The sequence below is a fragment of the Fistularia commersonii genome, chromosome 3 (genome assembly GCF_037954325.1).
Source record: "Fistularia commersonii isolate RoL2024-O1a breed Wild chromosome 3, RoL_Fcom_v1.0, whole genome shotgun sequence".
Taxonomy (NCBI): domain Eukaryota; kingdom Metazoa; phylum Chordata; class Actinopteri; order Syngnathiformes; family Fistulariidae; genus Fistularia; species Fistularia commersonii.
The window spans coordinates 11,380,826-11,404,498 of NC_141286.1; the positions used below are offsets into that span (position 1 = coordinate 11,380,826).

General features: G+C 49.2%; 2 protein-coding genes across 2 annotated transcripts; one reads left to right on the forward strand and one right to left on the reverse strand.

Annotated features, from left to right (window-relative positions):
- The first annotated feature begins 4,693 nt into the window (after positions 1-4,693).
- Positions 4,694-18,608, forward strand: clip3 (CAP-GLY domain containing linker protein 3). The gene is made up of 14 exons (XM_086143638.1): positions 4,694-4,804; positions 9,565-9,945; positions 10,789-10,928; positions 13,077-13,170; positions 13,510-13,671; positions 13,747-13,865; positions 13,935-14,171; positions 14,634-14,769; positions 14,909-15,052; positions 15,137-15,268; positions 15,439-15,562; positions 15,778-15,845; positions 15,965-16,037; positions 16,638-18,608. The coding sequence occupies exons 2-14, from the start codon at positions 9,582-9,584 to the stop codon at positions 16,690-16,692; spliced, it is 1,848 nt and encodes a 615-aa protein (XP_085999764.1). The 5' UTR covers positions 4,694-4,804; positions 9,565-9,581; the 3' UTR covers positions 16,693-18,608.
- Positions 18,609-19,953: 1,345 nt separating this feature from the next.
- dharma lies at positions 19,954-20,576 on the reverse strand. Its single transcript, XM_086178157.1, has 3 exons — positions 20,571-20,576; positions 20,195-20,329; positions 19,954-20,073 (listed from the first exon to the last, which is right to left on the reverse strand). Exons 1-3 carry the CDS (start codon positions 20,574-20,576, stop codon positions 19,954-19,956), a joined length of 261 nt encoding a protein of 86 aa, XP_086034283.1.
- Positions 20,577-23,673: the final 3,097 nt, after the last annotated feature.

The window sequence follows — 23,673 nt, forward strand, 5'->3', positions numbered from 1 at the left end:
CAGAGTCTAGGACCTCCCCTGGGGGGGCACACCAGGATTCTGGACCGGACCCAGACGTCGCCTTGTTCTACTTCTCTATGTGATGTCATTCTCCAGGTGAGAAACATTACTGCCCCTTTGAGGGCTGAGGCAAGGAGGTTCCAGAAGGTTCTGAGACTGGGTTGGTCGGCTTGGAGGTGGAGGACTGCAAGGAGGAGGAGGAGCTGCCCTTTGCCAAATGGCTCTGCACCCTCTGGGGAAGATGGATCAGACACAGCTGGTGGACTCTCTAGATAGTTTCTCCGGGAGGCCCAGAAGACCAGAGAGGAGCTTCATGGACAGAGGGAGGACAGGAAGCTAGATAATGTGGGAGGAGAGGATGCAGCGCACAGGATTAGATGGAGGTAGTTGATTGGCTGAGGGTCAGGTGGAGACAGATGATTGGCTGAAAGTCAGGTGGAGGTAGGTGATCGGCTCAGGGTCAGAAGGCAGCAAGTGATGTGACTGTGTGAAGAAACGTGGCTCATTCCCCCTCGTTCCTGCGGAAGCTCATGAGGATGTCTTTAGGCAGAAACTTAAAGCTGGTCTGAAGAGGAAGCTGCACTCTTGGTATAAGGAGGCTGTAGCTGCAGGACACCCGGCCCTGAAGGTCCGGCTCCAGCGGGAGCTCCACATCATAGAAGGTGTTGCTTAAGGGCCGGACCACCAACCCAATGTCCGCCTGATTGAAACAGAATGGCTGATTCACATCCAAAGACCTCTTTCAGCAGATACCTTGAGCAAGGTCCAATGCCTGGACCTGGTCTGAGCGCTGCTGGAATTGGGACAGAAAATCCTGGCCCAGAGGTTCACCTTGGACTGGGCTGAAGATACAACAAACCAGGACAGTTCATGTTTCTGTTCTTCAGGGAGCTGAAGATGAAAAATTCAGCCTCCTAAAGCTTCTCCAGAGGTTCTTTTCTGTCACCATGAAGGCAAAGTGCAGCTTCGACCACCAGAAGGTCCGGACGAGTGCCGACTTCCTCTGGGCTTCAGTCACAACACCGATGTCCTGACTGATGTTAAAAAGAGTGAGTCACCGGAGGTTCTTCTGATGAACCTCATCAGGGGGAACATGTTTCCATCTCCCCGCCTCTGGATCACCTCCAGACCCAGAGCAGCTGCTCAGATCCCTGTGGACTGCTTCGGGCTGGTGACAGAGCATCTGGTCTTCACGAACTCACAGAGGCAGGAGCTTCGAGGACAAGGAACAGGTCAGAAGAATCTTGGCCCTCATCAAGTTGCAGAATTTCAACCCCCTGGCCAGTGTCCTGGTCTGCTAGATGGCCGTTACTGTTCTGAAGGACTCTTTGAAAACCCTGAATGCATAGGTGTTTCCCAGAACCCTAACTGAGATGGTCACCTGTCTCCTGTGCTGAGCCACAGTGCAGAGACAAACCTATGCCGGAGGACAGAGATTCTGGAGATCATTACGTCTCTGGGGAAACTGGGCTTTCAGCAGCTCAAAGAGTGCAACCTAGTCTCCTGTGAATCGGAGCTGAGCAGGAGTGGCATCGACACCGTGAAGGCCTTGCTCTGTGCCAGAGCTTTTGGGCTCATCTTCAGGGAGGAGCAAGGACTGGGCAAAGACAAAGTCTTTTGCTTCACACACCTGAGCCTCCTGGAATTTTTTGTTGCACTTCATGTCCAACAGACATTCAGCCATCAGAACGTCAAACCAGTTGACCGAATCCAAATCCAGATGATACAGGGTGGTCCAAGGAGCATCCGCAAAGTCCACAGGGTTCTACCAGAGTACCTGGGACAAGGTGCTGCAAAGTCCAGATGAATGCCTTGATCTGTTCCTCCATTTCCTCCTGGGTCTTTCCTCAGAAAGCCCCCAGGTCTTTCCTGCTGGAGCTGATCTGGTGGACTTCGGCCCGAACTGACCAGAGAACCATGGCGTACATCAAGAAAATCATGTGGAAGAATTTCTCTTCCCAAAAAAGCATCAACCTGGTCCACTGCCTGAAGGAGCTGGGAGACTTCTCCCTGCCAGCAGACCTCCTGAGCTAGAGGCACCTGCACCTCCAGAATATGACTCCCTCTGAATGGTCCAACCTGACCATCATCCTGGTGACAGCCAGAGAAGATCTGGATGTGTTTGACTTCAGGAGACTTGGACTCATAGGAGGGTCTGCTGAGGCTGCTGCCCATGGCCAGGTCCTCCAGCAAAGCTCTGTGAGTGTAGATGTTTGTAGATGATTGAAGCCCTGAACCACGGTCTTTTCCTCAGATACATTGGTGAATCTTGGTTGCAAGGGTGGACCAGACCCGCTGGTTAACAGGCTGGGGGCTGAGGTTGCTCCGTTGAACTTGGTTGAGGACCTCGAGCAGTACATCCTGCTCCTGATGCAGGTCATGATGGAACCTGCAGGAGCCATCCCACCCAACCACCCGCTCCCAGGATCTTGGCCAGGTTCCACGGGCTGTGGCATCTCTGAGGTTCTTCACCGTTCGTCCCTAGGTGGAATTTTCTTCTTTGGCTCTTGAGGCAAACTCATCTATTACAGCCAGTGGTTCATCTGGGCTTCTCCTTGGTGGGGCAGGATGTAGATCCAAGGACCAGAAAAGGAGCAGCTCAGATGAGATGATCCATCAGTGTGTCCAGACAGGGGCAATGCCCCCTGGTCACCCCCATGTCTACACTGAGGTTCCAGGGAAGAAATGTTGTAGAAGCCTGGAGATGCAGACTTTTCTGTTTGTCCCTGTTTCTTCTCCAAGCTGGCTGCTAGCTGGCTGACAGGAGCTGCGAGGTCCTGGCCAATGTTCTTGCCGCCCCGTCCTGCAGTTGACGGAGCTGGACCTGAGCCACAACAACCTGCGGGTCTCAGGGGTGCTGGTGCTGTGCTCCAGGCTGGAGAACCCAAACTGTGGGCTGGAAACCCTTGGTTCAGTGGACTCTGGACTCTGCCGAGTTATCCTCACCCTAACCTTCTGTAATGTGGATAAGTATCTGATTCCACCTCCAGGCTGAATGGAACCAGCGTCACAAAGAGGTCCTGTGGAAACCTCTCCTTGGTGCTCTCCTGTTCCCATCTGAAGACCCTGCACCTGGTTCACAACAGCCTGCAAAACTCCGGGCTGGCACTTTTGATCTCTGTACTGGAGGGGCCAGGTTCCTGCCTGGAGGTTAACTCACCCTGGAGATTACTCACCCTGTGAACATGGAGATAACTCACAGGGTGAGTTATCTCCATGTTCTCCTGTCTGGGTTCTCTCCATATTCTCCGGCTTCCTCCCACTGTCCAAAAACAGTCAGCAGGCTCACTGAAGATCTAAATTGTCTCCAGGTATGAATGAGGGGGTGAATGGTTGGATGTCTGTAATTGACAGCTGAGACATCCAGGTAAGGCCCTGCCCAATGATGGCTGACAGCTGATTGGACATCCTCAGATGTTTGAAGGAACCAGATGTTGGGAGTTTCTTCCAGCTTTGACCTCTGTGCTGTTGCTCTTCTTCCTCTCCAGCCTGATTGGCTGCCATCTGTCCAAGAGGAGCTGTAACCTTCTGGCTGTGCTTCTGAGCTTGGGCTCCTCTGGGCTGAAGGAGCTAGTCCTGAGGTCCAATGGAATGGGGGACCCGGGTGTGAGGCTGCTCTCTGCTGGACTCAAGAGCCCAAACTGCAGGCTGGGGACCCTCATGTGAGGTCCACAAAGTGGCTGCCGGTCTCTGGCCACCGTTGTCCGCAGTCTGCAAAGAGCTCCGTGGCCTCAGGCTGGGCCACTGTGGGCTCTCCGAGAAGAGCAGTGCGTTCTTGAACTCTCTGCCTTCCCGGCTCAGGACCCTGGACCTGAGCTCCAACGACCTGCTTGACCCGGGGCTGATGCTGCTGTCCAGCTTTGGGAGGGGGTTTAAGAATCAGGACAAGAAGTCTCAGGTGAGCTTCTGTGTGTGAGAAGGCTGACTATTTTGTTCCCTGCAGACGCCCGCCCGCTGACCCTTGACCCAGGCTCTGCCCAACACAGACTGTCTGTGTACGAGGACTGGCGGATGGTGAGCAGGATTGTCTTCTTGACGTGGGCGCGGGGTCAGCCCCCACACGCCGACCTGCCTGGGGGGGTTGGGCCTCTGGGAGTAGGTCCTGTGCTGGGAAGGCAGGAAGTCCTGGAGCCTGGCCTGCTCCCGTGGTGGGTTCTTCGTCCTGGACGATATTGGATGGGAGGTCCAGGCCTCCCCCTCCTCAGGGTCCCGGCAGGCAGCGGTGAAGGTCGACATGCCCCATGCGACATGGGGATGACGTGTGCTTTTATGCTGTCGGGACGGTGCTCCCTGCCTGCAGCACACAGTCCACCACTGCCTTACAGTGCCGCTCTACCCCAGCTTCAGTGATAAAGATGGTCACTCTGATCATTTGAAAGCAGATATACAGCCATCAGGCATCCGTCCCTGTGGCTCTGCTCCCTTTGCTTCTTGCTCCATGGCTGCATACCTACCTACATTGGTGGTAGGTCCTGGGTTTGAATCCCAGCAGGACCTCCTCCAGGGGTGAAGGTTCTGGAGCTCCAGGAGGCCCCGCTGGCCAAAGCCCCCGTTAGATGAAGGCTGGTCTCCAACCTCCTAACCCTCCATCCTCCTAATCCCTCCAGAGATGTCGGTGCTCCGAGGCGCCGCTGGGAGGCGGCAGCGCGCCTTCTGCTGGCGGTCTGACCGCTGGAGCGGGGGAGCTTCCTGATTGGCTGAGAGGCGTGGGGGCGGGGTAGAGCAGTAGGAGCAGCAGAGGAGCATCAGTTAACGGAGGTCCAGGCAGGAGATTCGCCATCAAACCGCAGCGGCTTGTTTTCAGGTAAAGACATTGATCTGCCATTTAGTGGGTGATGCCTTGCACGTGCGTACGCGTACGCGTTAGTTGAAATTATCAGTCAAAATAATGCGTCCGCTTTCTGCGACGAACACGCGCTTTCAGGTCCGTGCATGTTTATCTCCGCGCACGCTCATTGTCAGCTGGGCGTTTATCTCCAAGACCTGCTGCGCACTTTGGCCCAGCGGCCAGACCGAACCAGACCAGACCGACCGGACCGGGGACGGCGGGACGAGGAGGGCGTGCGCGGTAGACCGTGTTTTTCAGCGACGTTCACTGACCGCGGGAATAAAATGGAGGCGCGGTGGATGGAGGAGGAGGTGGAGGAGGAGGAGGAGGAGGAGGAGGAGAAGAAGAAGAAGGCCTCCATCACACAGCTCCACCTGCTGTTACTCCTCAACACATGATGTTTCCCCCGGATCAGAACCAGCTTCATCTGCAGGAGGAAGAGATGAAGTAAGGAAGGAAAGAAGGAAGGAAATGAGAGGAGGATAGAAGGAAAAGAAGAAGAGGAAGGAAGCGACCAAAATATGGAATAATGAAATGAAAATAGATAAACCTCAGAAGATGTTTATGGAAGTGTGTGTGTGTGCGCGCGCGCGCGCGCGCGCGCGTGTGTGTGTCCATCCATGTATAAATGTGTGTGAATATGTGTGTTGGGGGTCCGGGACAATTAGTAGTTAAACCAGAGCTTGGTTCCCTCAGGAACCTTGTCAGTGACTCACCTTCATTAGAAACATGACTGTCGTGGTTTTTCTCCTCCTCCTACTCCTCCTTCTACTAGCCATGGGCGGTATAGTTGGCCATCTTTGTTGTGTGGAGTGTGGAGGGAAGTGAGGAAAGAAAGAGGGAAGGATGGGAATAACCTGCAAAACTGACAGCAAATAAAATTAAGGCAAAGAAAGAGAAAATCTTCTTCTCCTTCTGGCTTTTCCCATCAGGGGTCACCACTGTGAATCAACCTTCTCCATCTAACCCTATTCTCTGTATCCTCATCTCTCACACCAACTGCCTTCATATCCTCTCACACTATGTCCATAAATCTTCTCCTTGGTCTTCCACGAGACCTCCTACCTGGCAGCTCCAATTTCAGCATCCGTCTACCGATATATTCACTCTCCCTCCTCTGTACATGATTGGACTTCTCATCCCTGACCCTATCCATCCTGGTCACTCCCAAAGAGAACCTTAGCATTTTCATCTCTGTGACCTTTAGGTCTGCCTCCTGTCTTTTTGTCATTGGAACTGTTTCTAGAACATATTGCATCGCTGGTCTCACCACTGTCTTTTACACCTTTCCTTGCATTTTGGCTGATAGTCTTCTATCACATATTACCCCAGACACTTTTTTCCACCCATCCCAACCTGCTTGAACCCGTCTCTTCACCTCTTTTCCATCCTTTACGTTGCTCTGGACTGTTGACCCAAGTACCTGAAATCCTCCAACTTCTTGATCTCCACTCCCTGTAGCCACCGTTCCACCTAAGTTCCTCTCGTTCACACACATATACTCTGTCTTGCTGCGACTAACCTTCATTCCTCTCCTTTCCAGTGGATATTTCCACCTCTTTAGATTTTCCTCAACCTGTTCCCTGCTCTCACTACAGATCATAATGTCATCTGCAAACATCATGGTCCATGGAGATTCCTGTCTAGCCTCATCTGTCAGCCTTACCATCACAACTGCAAACAAGAAGGGGCTCAGAGCTGATCCCTGCTTGAGTCCCACCTTGAATTTCTCTGTTACACCTACAGCACACTGCGCCACTGTCTCACAGCTAGCACACATGTCCTGCACCAGTCAAACATACTTCTCTGCCAGTCCAGATTTCCTCATACAATACCAGACTTCCTCTCTTGGCACCCTGTCATATGCTTTTTCTAGGTCTACAAAAACACAATGCAGCTCCCTCTGTACCTCTCTGTTAGCATTCTCAAAATACTTTATCTGTAGTACTCTTTCTAGGCATGAAGCCATACTGCTGTTCACAAATGCTAACTTCTGCTCTTAGTCTAGTTTCCACTACTCTTTCCCATAACTTCAATGTATGGCTCATCAACTTTATCCCTCTATAGCTGCCTTAATTCTGCACATCCCCGTTATTCTTAAAAGTGGACACCATCATACTTCGTCTCCATTCTTCAGGCATCTTCTAACTCTCTAAGATCCTGCTGAATAAACTAGTCAGAAACTCTACCGCTGCCTCTCCTAGACACTTCCACACCTCCACAGGTATATCATCAGGACCAACTGCCCCTCCACTCTTCATCCTCTTCAATTTCTTCCTCACTTCAATTTTACTAATCTGTGCTACTTTGTGGTCTACAATAGTCACCTTTTCTACCCTTGCCTCTCTTTCATTTTCCACATTCATCAGCTCTCTCCATCTTCCCATTACTTTTCTAGCATCTGTCAATACATTTCCCTCTATCCTTAATCATCCCGAACTGTTGTACATCCTTTCCATCGTTATTTCTCTGTTTCGCCACCCTGTATAGATCATTCTCTCCCTCCTTACTGTCCAATTGAGCATACAAATCATCGTATGCCCTTTGTTTTGCCTTTGCTACCTTTATCTTTACATTACGTTGTATCTCCCTGTATTCGTGTCTGTTCTCTCCAGTTCTCAGTGTACCACTTCTTCTTTGCTAACCGCTTTTACTGTATGTGCTCATGCATTTCCTCATTCCACCACCAAGTATCCTCATCTAGTTTCCTTCCAGATGACACACCAAGTTGTCTCCTACCTGTCTCCCTGATAGCACTGGCCGTAGATGTCCAATCATCTGGAAGCTCTCCCTGACCACCAGGAGCCTTTCTCAACTCTTCCCTGAAAACCAAACAACACTCCTTCCTTTTCAGCTTCCACCACTTTGTCCTCTGCTTTGCCTTTGTCCTCTTTATCTTCCTTGTCACCACAGTCATCCTACAAACCAGCATGCTATGCTGTCCGGCTACACTCTTACATACAAGTACTTTGCAGTCACTGATCTCTTTCAGGTTACCTCGTCTATACAAGATGTAGTCTACCCGGGTACTCCTACCTCCGCTCTTATAAGTTACCCTATGTTCCTGTCTTTTCTGGAAAAAAGTGTTCACTATAGCCATTTCCATCCTATTTTGCAAAATATACCACCATCTGTCCCTCTGCGTTCCTATCCTGTATACTAAATCTACCCATCACTTCTTCATCCCCTCTATTACCTGAACCAACAGGCCCATTGAAGTCTGCACCTATTACCACTCTCATCTCTGGGGATATTCTGCATCACTTCATTTAGTTCATTCCAGAACTTCTCCTTCTCTTCAGATTCACATCCCACCTGCGGGGCATAGCCACTAACATAATGAGAATCACACCTTCAATTTCCGATTTCAGACCCATAAGTCTATCTGACATTATTTTCACCTCCAGATCCTTCCAAACAAACTCCTCCTTCAAGATAACTCCTACTTTATTTCTCTTCTTGTCAGTACTATGATAGTACAACTTAAAGCCTGCTTTTAAGCTTCAAGCCTTACTACTTTTCCACCTGGTCTCCTGCACACACAGTATATCCACTTTCCTTCTCTGCATCATGTCAACCAACTCTCTACCTTTTCTTGTCATAGTCCCTATATTCAAAGTCTCTACTCTCCGTCCCAGACTCTTGCCTTTCCTCTTCTCTCTCTACTTTTGAACAAACCTTTAGGTGACAGTAGCCCAGTTTCTGTTGGTTCCCTGTAGGTCATCGGTACCAATGGTGGTCGTTGCTAACCCGGGCTACGACTGATCCGGTTTGGTCTGGTTATTATGATTGATTTGCATGTTTGGTTTTAGCAAAAGTTTTATGCCGGATGCCCTGTCTGACGCAACCTTCTGCATTTATCACACATTTTTGTGTGTGTGCTGACTCACCCAGTGCTGTTATGTAGTTTTTTCAAATGACATGAACCTAAGTGGAGCCTGAGCTTGGTGCTGTGTTCAGGTGTTTGTGGTTTTTGTCTAGACATCTGGTTGATGCTGCTGGATGGAAACAGGAACATTAGAAGAACCAGGGTGGAGGAGGACATGGAGGTGCTGGTGGAGGTGGGGGGTCAGCACCTGGATGGGTTCCAGGCCATTTGCTAAGTGGACTTTAGACTTAATCCAGACCAACCTGTCAACGGCACTGATGTACGGGTCTGCTGTTTCCTACTGCTCACTCACACACACACACACACACACACACACACACACACACACACACACACACACACACACACACACAAGCACACACACTCTTGATGTGGTTGTTGTCAGATGGATATGAAACCTTTTCCTTTACGCCTGTACTCTAACGTACTCTAGTAGTTTAGAGTACATTGGTCTATGTGTTACTTCTCAAGTACTTGCACTTTATTATCGAGCACAGCTGAAGACACCTGGATCACTGTCAGAACTTTTTTACATTTCTTCTTGTTGTGAAAACCATGTGTTTGAACATCTAAGGCTCTAAAATACAACAGTCAGCAGATTCAGGCCTTACTACGCTGATATTTGAGAGGTGTTTGGGAGATGTTTGAGAGATATGTGGGAAATGTCCTTTGGTTGGTTGACATCTGAATTGCAACACTCCGACTCCCTGACCTCACCACCCAGTAGCTGAAGGAACGTGACCACGTCAGCTGACGGCTAAGGATGGCCTGTAGGTTCGAGGTCAGATGTGATACCCAAGTGTCCTGAAAGCAGCTGAAGAACTGTTATTCTGCTTGTGTCTGCCAGGCCCATAGGTCCTTGTCATGACTAAAGAGGAGACCCTAGAGGTGCAGGAGAAGGAGAGGCACAACCGTGAGGAGCAGGAGGAGCAGAGGGTTCAGAGGGAGGATGAGGAGCTGACAGAAGAGGATGAGGATGACGATGAGGAAGAATACGAGCTGGAGGAGAGGGAGGCGACGGTCAGAGCAGAGGAGGATGAGGAGGTTGAGCCGGAGGGCCAGCGAGAGGATCAGGAGGAAGACAGGGATCCGCTGGCCACTGGGGACGGCGAGGACTGGGCTCGACCCAAGCCACTGTCTGTGTCTGAGTACCAGAGTCCGGTCCATGAGCCTCGTCGCCGGGCCATGGTGCACCCCTCCGGCCAGGCACCGCTTCCCCAGGACTACGGTACGGTATTCCACCTTAAACAGACCACACTGGTCCGAACGACGTCTGTCATACCACCTTAAATACACACTGCAGCAGTCTAAATGTCATCAGTCATACCAACTTTAATAATACGGTTCCTCCTTAAATATATCCTGTCATTCCATCTTATATTCACATTTCGCCAATCTGAAAATTCTCTTTCATATCACCTTGAATTATGCTGGTCAGCCTTAGATATGTCCTTTCATTTCTCCTTAAATAATACTTCACCACACTCAATATATCCTCTCATACCACCTGAAAAGGAACACTGCACCAGTCAAAATGTCATACCGCCTGAAACCACCATAAGATCAGAACCTGACAGCTATAAGATCTGTGTACTTAAATATCTTCTGTCATACCACCTTTACTACCACCTTAAATACAATGACACATCACTCTTAATATTGCTGACCATTTTCTGCCTTAAGTACATATTGTATGTCGAACCCAATACAGCAAACTCCTATTTCACCTTAAATGCTACACCCTATCTGTTAACATTAGGTACACATTGTCATACCACTTTAAATAACGAAGTGTCATGGCTAATTGATAACTGCCATGTGTTTCAGTTTTGTTTTTGTGTGTTTTTCGGAAATTTTTAAAATGAGTTAAATGACAGCAAGAGGTTTCGTGCCACACTGACCTGACCTGGGAGCAATCTGGAGAGCAGCAGAAGCTCTTCTAAAAGAATAAACTTAGGATCCGGAATTATCAGTGTATCATCTGTCAATCATTAATATTTCTCAGAAGTGGCGCTTAATGGCAATCCTTGAGGTTATGGCGCGCTAACAGCCTCCTGCTCTCGGTCTTCAGCCTTCACCTTCTTCGACCCCAACGACCTGGCCTGCCTGGAGATCCTGATGAACCCTCACACCTCCATCCCCGAGCTCTTCGCCATTGTGCGCCAGTGGGTCCCACAGGTGCAGCACAAGATTGACGTCATTGGCAACGAGGTGACCAGACTGTCCTCCATCTCGAATCCAGTCACACTCCTATCAGGGCTGTTGGATTATTGTCTTTGCCGTGTTTGTTTATGTCCCAGCATGTGGTAAGCTACAACAAGTACTAAATAGTAGTGCTGCAAATACACAGTGCAGTTCCATTACCATGAAAACACTTCCCCAACTTTTAGCCATTGCTGCCCTTGTGGGATGTGACTAATACCTGGAAACAAGCAGAATCCAAAGTAACAAAATGACTGTTCACTCCTGCAGAAATTGGCTAGTCACTGCTAGTTATTTACCATGGTGTTTTTAATGTCTGTAAACATGTGCCTTTCTGTGTTAGCTCGCTGAGTCCTCAGAGTGTGCTGAAGTTAGCTAGTTAGATAGTTCAGTCCTCAAGTGCTCATGTTAGCTAGTTGGCTAGCTGGCTGCAGGAAGCAGCTCAGGTCCTCTGTGTGCCTGTAGTACTGGCTGCAGTAGTAGAAGTACTTTCACTAGGAGGTGAGTAATTAAAGCTGTTTATAGTTAAAGACAAACTGGCAGTAGAAGTGGTTGTTTTTCAGCTATCAGTCAGAGTCAGACCCAAAGCCATCCCCAGTATTCATGTGGGAACCTTCATATCCATCGAGTTTGGATGAGAACTGTAAACATTGGAATCCAACAGCTGGAACCATGATGAACCATTAATTAAGCTGTTTATGAGCTTTACTGACATGACTAGTGAAAGATATTTACTGATAAGCCACTCCAACAATAAGAACACTTTCACACACAAATAAAAGACAAGTATTTACATTTATTATAAGATCTTAATTCCAGTAGTTGCCAATGGAAAAGGTGGAAAGTCATTTATTGCTTTGTCAATATCTGGTAAGGATAGTGTCTGTGGAGCCTGGTGGTAGGGCAGTGCCATGGAGATGACCCAGTTAACATCTCAGCACGTCCGAGACGAGACTGAGTGCAGAGATAAAATGGTGCAGAGGTGGGAGGGGGTTGTATCGTGACTCAACAGAAATGTGAGTGGAGGGAGAGGGAGAGCGGCGAGGTGATGGAGAGATTAACAAATCGCTGATGGAAAACCTTTGGTGTTCTTGTCTTTTCATGCATTTTGTTTTGGTGGCTCTCGTTCCTGCAGAGAAGGGAGTAAAAACTGGTAGTTGTGGGCAGCCATGGCCTGATATTGCCACAGATAACCTGAAAATAAGTGGAACAGCGTCGACTCCATCATGTTGGCTGCAGCAGCAGCTCCTACATGCTAATTAGCCCCCGCTGCCAGAGCTGAGCATTTCTGTATGATGATTTTACAGGCAGGTAGTATTAATGTCTCTGTCATGGTGTGTGGCTGTTTGGGTTTAGCAATGAGTTCAGCAACTTTTTAGCTAGCTTTCAGAGTTTTCTCACTTGTCCTCATGGTTTTCTTCAACAATGCTGCCTGTTTCTCAGTCTGTTTAAAGTAGTCTTTGTTCTTATCTTGAAGTGAAGGGTGTTTAGTTTGGGGATGGCGTTTGTTTGGAATCATGCCACTGTTGGACAACTTTTCCCTGCACACCAGGCATAATGGAGTCGTCTCAGTTGGTTCCCCAGTAAAAGTGAATCCAAAGTGAATCCAAATACAATATAATTTTCATTGTATTGCCTTAAGCTATTTTTTTTAACTTTCTTGTGACCGCTACCCATCGGGCCTTCACCTGGGTCAGAATATTCTTTCGGACTAGAGGGTCCAGACTGAAATAAAATGTTTGTCCATCGTGCATCACTGCCGCTGTCTCACTAAAGGATCACTAATTACTCTGCTGTTACTCTGCCCCAGCGTATAAGATACATAGGTAAATTCACTACCTGTTGCCATCTAGGGCAAAAGCATTTCATTGTTCTGCCTGTTACTGCATGCTGCCCACATAGATAGATGTACGAAGACACATTGTTTGCATTGAATAAATAATGTTTGGACTAATCAGGTGAAAGTAGGCATTTTTCCACAGCCCACCTGATGATCTCTTACGATACACTTGGTTGGGAAAGACTGATCTACTACCTGCTAGCAGTTGCAAAACTTATTAATGGAGTCTAAACATGTGGCTATTGGAGGCTAACTCACTGCTTACTACAGCTAATGCATTCTAGAAGACATGTTGAACTCTGAATCTCTGCTTGTAGATCCTGAAGCGCGGTTGCCATGTGAATGACCGCGACGGATTGACGGACATGACACTGCTTCACTATAGCTGCAAGGCTGGAGCGCACGGAGTTGGTGAGATCCTCCACCTAGGCGTGACTCTGCCCCCCTTCAGATACATCATGTGACATTTTATTACCGCTAGTGAGTGTGACTCCTCGGTTTGCACCTGAAGTACTCTGGTGCTGCAGCAGGACAAAGTGCAAGGTTCCATTGGTTCCCAGCAAACAGGCAGGATTGGATTTCACTTTTATTCTATCGGAATAAATCTGAATATCCTCAAACCTGGTTTGAAGCTAATGGTTGCCACTAAGTGTCAGCTGTTTACTTTTATTCAGATCAGAGACTGACATAGGCTAGATGTTGCTAACAGGTATAGCTAACAGTGGTCCGGGTCCTGGTGTGGTTTCCCAGGCGACCCGGCAGCGGCGCTGCGTCTCACCAACCAGCTGATCTGCCTGGGTGCTGATGTGAGCCTGAGGAGCCGCTGGACCAACATGAATGCCCTGCACTACGCCGCCTACTTCGACGTGCCAGAGCTGATCCGCGTCCTGCTGAAGGCGGCCAGACCCAGAGGTACGAGCACAGCTCAGCCCACAGCAGCAGGATGGGCAGGGAGGCGCTCAACTTCCTCCTCTTCTTCCTCTCCAGTGCTGAACTCTACCTGCAGCGACTTCCACTACGGAACGGCACTCCACATTGCTGCCTCCAACCTGTGCCTGGGAGCGGTGAAGTGCCTGCTGGAGCACGGAGCCAGCCCCACCCTCCGGGTATGACCACCGCCCACGTGGCTGCGTCGGAAGCCAACCCCTGGGTTAATGTTCTTCTCCTTCTCACAGAACGACAAAGGCCAGGTCCCGGCGGAGGTAGTCCCCGACCCCATGGACATGAGCCTGGACAAGGCAGAGACGGCCATGGTGGCCAAGGAGCTGAAACAGCTTCTGCAGGATGCCGTCCCACTGAGCTGCAACCTACCCCGGGCCACGCTGCCCAACTATGACAACATCCCTGGGAACCTGATGCTGACGTCGCTGGGGCTGAAGCTGGGAGACCGTGTGGTGCTGGACGACATGAAGGTCAGAACCCCCAGGTCGCTCTACAGGAACCTTCTGGAGACCCCACCTACAGCTCCCTGAACCTTTAGAACATCTGAAATGTCCCTTGGGTTCCTGTAGTTTGAGCCTCCCTGCAGAACCTCAGCATTTGTGTAATCATCACATTGTGTTCTAGGAAACCTTGGAAGTACTGTGGTCTCCTTTCTGGAATCCTGTGTGGAACCTATCACAGCTTGTTCTTACAGGTTCTGTTCAGGTTCTTTTATCACTTTCCCGTCTTTGAACTGCAGGACAAGTAGCTGCCACAGCAGATTCTGTCCTGCACAAGAACTCTTCACCACAGGGGGACCTTCTAGATCCGCGAGACCAGGCTCTTTTGACCAGTGGAACGTCTCAGTGGAATGTTTTCCTGTTGTCTTTCTGCTGTTGGGAACCCTGGTGCATTCACCTCTAACTATAGAAACATGTCTGTATCTGCTGCAGACTGGAACCCTGCGCTTCTGCGGTACCACTGAGTTTGCCAGCGGGCAGTGGGTCGGTGTGGAGCTGGATGAGCCCGAGGGGAAGAACGACGGCAGTGTGGGCGGAGTCCGATACTTCATCTGTCCCCCCAAACTCGGTAACCAGAAGGTCATGGGTGGGGCACATGCTTGTTCAGTCTTGTTTCTGGGCTCAGTACGGTGGCCGTCTCGGTCTGTACTGACGGATTCCGAGGCCAGAGGTTCATCCCGTCATCATGTAACTATCCGACCCCGCAGGGATCTTCGCTCCAGTCTCCAGGATCAACAAGAAGGTGGACCAGATGCTCTCATCTGTCACCTCCACCCCCCGTACTCCCCGCATGGACCTGGCCTCACGGCTAGCTGGGAAGACTAAGAAGGAGAAAGAAAAGAAGGAGAAGGGTACAGCAGCTCTGTTCTATTGGGGTGGTGGTCAGGTTTTAAGGGTCCAGTAACCGGGGTGGACCTCTCGCTGTGTCTCTTCAGCCCAGAGGAAGAAGTCTTCCGTTGTGAGTCTGGACCCAGAGGGACTGAATGTGGAGGTTGGGGACCAGGTCCTGGTAGCAGGACAGAAACATGGCGTGGTCCGCTTCTACGGCAAGACCGACTTCGCTCCAGGTCCATCCACCAAACCATCATTCATCACGGCATATGTCCAGGATGTTCTCCGGAACCCCTGGACCGGGCATGTCCAACACCTTCAAATGCACATTAGCATGCTAGCATTCTGAGTAGGGGTAAGTTCTCCACAGTTGGAAAGTGAGCATTTGAGGCGTGCTATCTTGCAGGGTTCTGGTTTGGGGTGGAGCTGGACCAGCCCACAGGCAAACACGATGGCTCTGTCTTCGGCGTCCGCTACTTCAGCTGCCTCCCCAAGTATGGAGTCTTTGCTCCTCCATCACGAGTCCAGAGGTGAGGAGAACCTTGCCTCTCTGTTTGGAACACCTCATGAGATCCAGTGGACAGGCAAAAGGGTTTCACTAGGCGTATCGAGGCTGGTTCTCCTCCCCTGTTCCACTGGGTTCTCTCTGGGTTCCCTCTCCACGTTCTCCGGCCTGGGTTCTGTCAGTGGTGGGGTAGCAACCAGTGCAAAGTGGAGATAATCCATGTCTTATCGTGTTGAACAGAATCGGAGGTCCTAAAGATGGATCCCAGAATGACAGCTCCATGGTGAAGAAGGTACACCAAGTCACCAGTAAGTCTCCTGAGTCTATCTAGATCAGACCCGTTTTCTCCATCTTTTCTCCCCACCTATGTTCTCCATCTGTGTTTCTCACCTGAGTGCTAACGTTCCATGTCTCTCCTCATCCTCAGTGTCACAGCCCAAGCGTAACTTCAACACCGTACGTTCTCCTAAAGATCTCACCTCGGAGAACTCCATATCCAGGTGAGGAGCATGCTGTTCAGGTGTGGTCCTCAGACTTGGGGAGCATGTGCGCATTCTGCTGCCTCACACCAAGGTCCATTGTTTTAAACATTCTCTGCAGAGCAGAGTGGTCTGAGGAACGGGTTACTAGGACTCCTGCTGAGTTCCATCCATGCTCTCTCACCCTGGTTCTGTCCAGGTTCTCCTTCCTCCTCCCTTATTGTAGACTATACTGTCCATAGGTGTGAATGAGAGGGTGAAGGTTGGATGATTGACAGCTGAGATTCAGGTTAGTTCCTGCCCCCTTCTCCTGACAGGTTGGAACCGATTCCAACCAAACCCCCAACCTAAGAGCAGGAGAATACCTTCAGGCCATGAATGAGTGAGTGGAAGGTCAGTGGGTGTTAGTTGGGTGAGGAAGTAGATCTATATCCTTTGAATCTTTGTTTCCTGAAGTCTGAATATGGTTGAAAAGCAGAGGAACATGTCATGGAGAAGGTGGCTCCTGGACGGTGGAGCAGACAGAACCTGTTGGGTGGAAATGTACTGAAGCCTGTTTCTTCTTTTTCTCTTCTTCACTCTTCTCCTTCGCCCTATGGTCACCTTCACCTGCACCTCCAGGTTGCTGTTCTGCTGCTGGTTCCCATGGATGCTTCGCGCTGAGATGCAGTCCTAACTCCGCCCTTCAGCTCCTCTGCTTCTCCTTCTTCTGGCAGATCTACTTTCTCTCCACTGTCCGTTCCCTCTCAGAGTCGTCATTGCTCCAACTCCTCGTAGTAGTATCTTCTAATTTATTCATCCAATAGCAAACTCTAGTGCCTTGTTCTCCGTCTCAATGTTCTCTGGTGGCCCCACTGCCACTGCTGCTCCCACACCACACCAACAACACACGGCGTTAGCATGCGCTGCTACGTCTCTTTGCTTTGCTGCTTCTCATTGTGGGGTTCTTGCAGAATTGTGTCTCCAGGTAGCTGGAGTTTTCAAAAAGCTCGATTTTATTGGCTCCTGGGGCCCTGATTGGATCCTGAGAAGTAGATTAGCTACACTCTGAATGAATTTGGCTAAAATCATGCCTTCATTTGTCAAGAGTTTTTGCCATGTCCCTGGTGCCAGCGCGGTGTCCAAATCCATCGTCCCGGTGCGGGATTCCGTCGGAGAGCCGAGGACGGGGTCAGGTTGCTTCTGCTTCCACTGCGTTCCTGCAGACGCTTCCGGTGTTTTGAATCCACCGGCCACTGGGATGTGAGACGAAGCATTGAGGTGGAGCTCCACTTCCTGTCACATGTCATGGATGCGGGCGGGGGGGTGGGGTGTAATGGCGACTGATGCCACTGTGTGACCAAGGCAGCTGAGGTTTGCCTGGGCAACGATCGGTTCGTCATGTCTCAGAGGAACCGTTTGGATCTTTATACGTCACTTCCTGTTTGGTCAATTCTTTGGTCAAAAATGTACAACCATCCTCAACCAAAACTGCTTAAGCCCCAAACCTACCTTGTAACCTCAGTAACCTCAGTTGTTTCCCAGGTTTCTTTGGGCACCTTCATGGCTTGGACTTTCTTAGTGATAATCAGCTGTGCGGTGCCATCATCTTCACATCCTGGCACTGAACAGCCTTCTTCTTTGGTGTTGATGTTATTTTGGAGTTTCCATATTTTTGAAAGGTATTTTAACCCAAACAAGCTCCTTGGTGCTTGTTTGGGTTAAGATCTTCCCATTACCTTCTGTGAATGTGAGCATCAGCAGATACTCTGTGTAGCCTCTCTGATGGTGTTGCTCTGCCTTCGAAGTGGAAACGCTGGTCAGATGTTGTCAGATGGTGGAACCGATCTGTACTTTCCCATTCGACACATCAAGTGTCTGGTGGGACTGGATCCGGGAGCCATCGCAGGTGGAGGTTCTCCTGTGGGGTCCAGGGTAAACGGCAGTGTTGAATCAATGTTGACCCAAAAGTACTTCCACGTTCCCGTCCATCTCTGGCCCAGGAACGCCAGCCAGCTGTCAATCAACACAGACAGGAGGCAGCTGGGGTGGACTGGAAATAAGGGCCATCTGAGAACATGAGGTCGAAAACTGGGACATCAGTCAACCCGAAACATCTTTGTCATAAACCTGCCAGAACTTTTTGAAGCCTCTTCAATGTCTGGTTCCCCAGACATGAGAGGCCGAGACCCAGATGGTCCTCTGCATCCGGCTCAGATCCCAGCCAGTCACAGGAGGACCTGAGGGTCTCTCTGGTGTTAGAGAACAGAAATAGAACATAGTTGGAGGCTGAGAACAAGGTGAAGTTGATTTGATTCTGGATGTGTACCCTCTGGAGAAAGGTGGTTCGGGTTCCTGTGGACTTTCTCGCAGATGCCCCCCAGCCATAGGTCCCAAACTTCCACACAATCCACCACCCCGTAGATCTGCCCGGACACTTCTGCCAGTGATTTCATGGACAGGAAGGGTGTCTGCAGCTCGCCCCTCAATGCTTTAGCTCCACAGTGAGAACCCACTGACCCTCCTCCTTGGAGAACCGTGATGTTTGTGCAAATGCAGTAATGGTGGAGGTCTGTCCTTGTTCAGTGAACGTACAGTATAAAAGTGCACTCCATATCTCTGTACACGTCCATTGATTTTAACTTGGTGTAAATCATGGAGCGTCTCTGGTGGCCAGCAGGAGTGCCCGCCGAAGTCCCTCGTCTTAGCTTCAGGTAGAACCCTCACCTCCAGAGGGGACAACATCCTTCTCATAGTCTCTGTAGAAGACTCAATGACTGATTTTAAATCCAGGTTCTCCTGACGTCTCCTCCAGAACCCAAATCGGATTATTAATATTGTACAGATGTGTGAAGTAGCCGTTAGCTTCTAGTCGTTGTGCACTAATGAGCACGTCCAGCCGGGGGTGCCGTCAAACCAGAACCTTATTCCATAACCCAGTAAGGTCAGTTCAGAAAGTCCAGCAGAAGACCTTCACACACCTTTGGTCTTTATTTTTAATGTCAAAGTCATTGTGCTCTAAATAAACAGTATATATAACCACAGTTAATATACGTATACACTATGTATACATACAGTATACATATTTCCACATATATATGTGATAATCATCATGTGTTCCAAATCACTGGTTTGGTCCTTTACATCATCTCCTATCCTGCATGTGCGTGTGTGTGTGTGTGTGTGTTTGTGTGTGTGTGAGTGTGTGTTGCTGGATGCTAGCCGTTGGGGGGGGTGTCAGTGGTCTATAGCCTATATTTTGATAACTTCACCAAGTGTACTTTGAGTTCTGGTGTCTATTTCTGGTGCCGACAGGCTAGCGTGTGTGTGTGTGTGTGTGTGTGTGAGTGCGTGTGTGTGTGTGTGTGTGTGTGTGTGTGTGTGCGTGCAGCATTTATTGAGGGATGTCAAAATGGTGGGTGCTTGGGGAAGGGGGGGTGTTGATCACTGGATGTCGTCATGGTAACAGATACTCACTGCATGCTCTCTCTCTTTATCTTGATGTTTCCTGGATTTTGTTTTTGTGTCTGTGAGTTTGTCTGTGTGTCCCCTCCTCATCAGCATGTAAACAATTATAACAACTCGATGAAAATAATAAAGACTTGATGTTTTCCTAGCCTGATATCTCTCCTCCATTCTCCGGGGGGGGGGGGGGGGCAATAAAGCTGGACTCAGGATGCAACACAAAAGTATCAACTGGCCCCCCCACAGGCTGAGCTTTATTTTTAGAATAAAATGCAGGAAGCACAAAGCAGCCGCAGAAGTCGAAAGGGGCAAATAAATACAGTAGAAGAAGAACGAAGATCTATAGCTGCAACTCCACACCAAATCTTTTGAGTCTGCAGGTCTGACTTTCCAGCAGCACATGAACGGATCATCCCCCCCAGCAGTCCTCGCTAGTTTCCTGCTATTGATCGGGCTGATCTTTGAACTTCGGGTTGCAGTCGGCCCGTGAGGGTCAAATGAGGGAGGAGAAGATCTTCCTCTCTGTTGGCATCATGGCAGCTGGTGGGGGGGGCTTGACTTTCGACCCGCCGACCTGCCGCTTCCCACGGGCCCGCCGGTTCTTGAACCAGACCTGGAGACCCAGACGGTCAAAGAGGAAAAGGAGTGGAGCAGGCCTCAGTATCTTATTTGGAAAGCAACGTCAGCAAACGAGGTGCCACAGTTTAAGGTCTTTGTGAGGAACCCTGACTCACCCGCACCGTCTCCTGGCTCAGCCCGGCAGCCTGTGCCGCCTCAGCCCGCTCCCCCAACCGGGGGTAGGGGGTGGTCTGGAACAGGGCCTCCAAACGTCTATTCTGGGTGGCGGTGAACACTGTCCTCAGACGGACCTTCTCGGGCGCCGCGGCATGGTGAAGGTGGTGATAACCGTGGAAACCAGTCAGCAGAGCAGCATCTGTGTGAAGACAATCAAAGAGGAGGTCAGTATAATGAATGAAATCAGGACAAAACATCTGAGAAGGTCTGAGGTCCCCCCTGGCATGCCAACAACTAACCAGAGAAGCAGTTATGGGATGTTTATGTGAAAACCTTCAATGTTTCAGACAAAACTTTCATTATTGATGGTCCTACCTTCATCTCTGTCATTAGAACCTTCATTATTGTCATTAGAACCTTCACCTTCACAGCCCAACCTTCATCTCTGTCAATAGAACCTTCACTTGTCATTAGAACCTTAACTATTCCTGATCCATCTCCAGTGAAGGTGTTAGACCTCCAGGGTTCTATCGTTGTAGTTCTTACAGATTAATTACCTTCTGTCTTTGACCTGAAGATCACCAGTCCTCCAGGGTTTGGAAGCTCTAGGTGATGCAAGGTTCTTCCAAGGGCATGAAGCCCATCTCCACAGCTCCGATCCGGAAACTGCACGGGGCCAGGGAGGCCTGACCTGGAGGGGGGGGCAAACCCAATGGGGGGGTTGGACGCAGATGGGGGGGCAAATCCAGAGGGGTGGGTGGACCCAGAGTGGAGAGCTGGGAGGAACCAACGGGCGGCTGCAGGTTTGAATCCAAACTCAGGAGACAGAATGCGCCGGATGCTGAAGTCTGACATTCTGCTGCTAGCACCAAAGACCAGGGCCGCTCTGAAGGTCTGCCGGAGGTCCACCGAAGGTCTGCTGGATGTCCACGGGAAGGTCTCTGGTTCTCCTGTTGTCTCTGGTTCTTAAGGTGTCTGGTTCTCCCCACCGTCATGTGCGGTGGGTTTTTTTAAGCCGGCCAGGGGTTTCAGTGGAAGGGGGGGGCCTTCAGGCCACATCAGAGGGACTCAGATCTGGACATGGAACTTCTTTGAACCTTTGAATGTTCTCCAGAGGAATCAGAGCCTCCTTTGAGAGAGGCATTACCTTCTCAATCAACCCCCAGATCTGCTCATCGATTAGTGGCAGATAAAAGCTTGGACTCTTGGGACATTCCTGCTTGGGTCTTTGAAGGAACCTCCTTTCAGCTTGAGAATCTTAGAACCTCAAAGGAGGTTCTTTGATTCCAGGGGATTAGAACAACAAAGGGATGTTTCACACATGGTGGAACCTCCTGGAAGCCGCTAGAACCTGCAGACAGAGGAACATGGATGGAAGCCCAACAGAGAACTTGTGTCTTTATTCTGGTTATTTTTGCTTTCAGTAATCCAGATGTCCTGTTTGGTCCCTGGTATTTATTCATGAATAAATTCATTTATTTATTCACTCATTCAATTATTTTAGTTTTCATTTTAAAAGTAACTCCATTACATGCCAATTATTTCTACATAAATAACAACCATCTGTGTTTGTAGACTGCATGAATTATTTATTTCATTTGTCATTCATAAAACATAAAACAAATTCAAAATGTTGCTTTCAGTTTTTATTTCAATTTAAAGTTGAATGGAAAGAAAAAATGATGGAAGTTAAATTCAGCATCAATAGAAACCAATCTAAAAAAAAATCTCTTGAGACGCAACAGGAACGTTTAAATTAAAGATGTTTAGTAGATTTAAATAAAAAAAATTAAAGATATGTGTTAAATTAAATTGATTTAAATGAAGTATATTAAATTAATTCAAACCAAATGTATTTTTTATATTAAACATGTTAGATTATATTTAACAGAATACGTCCTGCTGTTCCCTCCTCAGCCAGCAGATGGCGGCACCGAGCGGGTTTCCACTGAAACCAGGTTTCTTGTCTTTGTGTCTGGAGGCCTTTGATCTTCATCCTCAGAGGAGGTATTCAGTCGGAGGCTTCATTTCCATCTCCATTCTCATCCTAATCTCCATCACCATCTTCATCCTCATCCTCATCCTCATCCTCAACCTCATCCTCACCCTCATCTCCATCCTCGTGTTCGTGTGGATGTATGTGTTTTTTGTGTCTTTATATGAGTGTATGTATGTGTTGTGATACAAAAAAAGCGCCAACCCTCTGATGGTCACAATCATGTGATGTAGTTTTGTTTCACCCCCCCCCACACACACACATGCAGATGTAGCACTCCCACATGGAGGTCAGGGGCACAGGCGGGATGAAAGGGGCGTCTGTCAGATGATTGGTGGATTTCAGACACTGGCAGCTGCCTGAGTGGCTGGTTTGTGTCACAACAGGAGCTGTGATTGGTGGACAGCCAGACAAAGCCCCAATCATTGGACCATTTACAGGACAAAAGACTCAAGACTGTGGGTGTGTGTTTGTGTGTGTGTATGGCTGTATGTTTATGATTGGAAGAGGCAGTGTTTTCTTGATGTTGGAGTGAATTCTGGCTCACACCAAGCAGATGGGGGAGTACACACACACACACACACACAAATAAAATCAAATCAAAATGAATAAACAAACAAACAAATAAATAAATAAAGATCAGATAAACATTGGAAGGCAATGTCTTCAGGTGCAGTGGGGGATTCTCAGTTTTGTTTACTGGGGGCGAAGTGGCTCTGTGGCGCAATGGACAGTGGATTTCTAGTCAGGTTGTAGATTAGCATCCCACCAGGGATGTCTTTTATTGTCTGCTGGAGGAAACACCTGGAGGGAGTCCCTGAACCCAAACAAATGTGAAGGTCTGTTATAAACACTGTAAGCTGCAGACATTCAGGTCCCTGAACACATCGTATCCAAATAAATAAAGGTCTGCTATGAACACTGTAAGGCTGCAAATATTAGAAATACTTCAACAGTAAACTCATATTTAACACTTAAATACAACAGATTATAAATACTTTAATCCCTCAGAACCTGGTTTCTAGGGTTTCTGGGTTCTGAGGTTCCAGGGTCCCAGCTGTTCATGTGACCAGGTGACTGATGCAGGTTGAGCTGATATTGTACTACTACTAGTAGTAGTACAATACTAGTAGTGGGCATACTAGTGTACTACTACTAGTAGTAGTACAATATCAGCTCAACCTGCATCAGTCTGCATCAGGAGGAGGAGAAGCAGGAGGCTTCAGGTGAAGCTCCTCAGGTGTTCCAGTGGCAGTGGGTGTGCAGCTGCTTGCAGGGTGTCCCGGAGGGGCGTGACCTTGGAGCTACCTGCAGCAGGTGTGTTGATTCAAAGTTTCCTCTGCTGTGGCATGTAGACGGCTGAAGATGACGGAAGCCGCCCTCCCCTCATTCTTCATTCCGGACGGCTGGCGTCCAGAATGTGCTGGTTGCGCATGCAGGTGAACAGAGCGCCGGTGTTGTTGTGTTGTTTGCGCCTCAGAA

Coding starts and splice junctions, on each gene's coding strand:
- dharma (XM_086178157.1), bottom strand. Junction 20,074..20,194: donor TGAGCCAGGAGACGGTGCGG/GTGAGTCAGGGT, acceptor CTGGGTCTCCAG/GTCTGGTTCAAGAACCGGCG.
- clip3 (XM_086143638.1), top strand. CDS start 9,582: ATGACTAAAGAGGAGACCCTAGAGGTGCAGGAGAAGGAGAGGCACAAC. Junction 15,563..15,777: donor CCTCCATCACGAGTCCAGAG/GTGAGGAGAACC, acceptor CGTGTTGAACAG/AATCGGAGGTCCTAAAGATG. Junction 15,846..15,964: donor GAAGGTACACCAAGTCACCA/GTAAGTCTCCTG, acceptor CCTCATCCTCAG/TGTCACAGCCCAAGCGTAAC.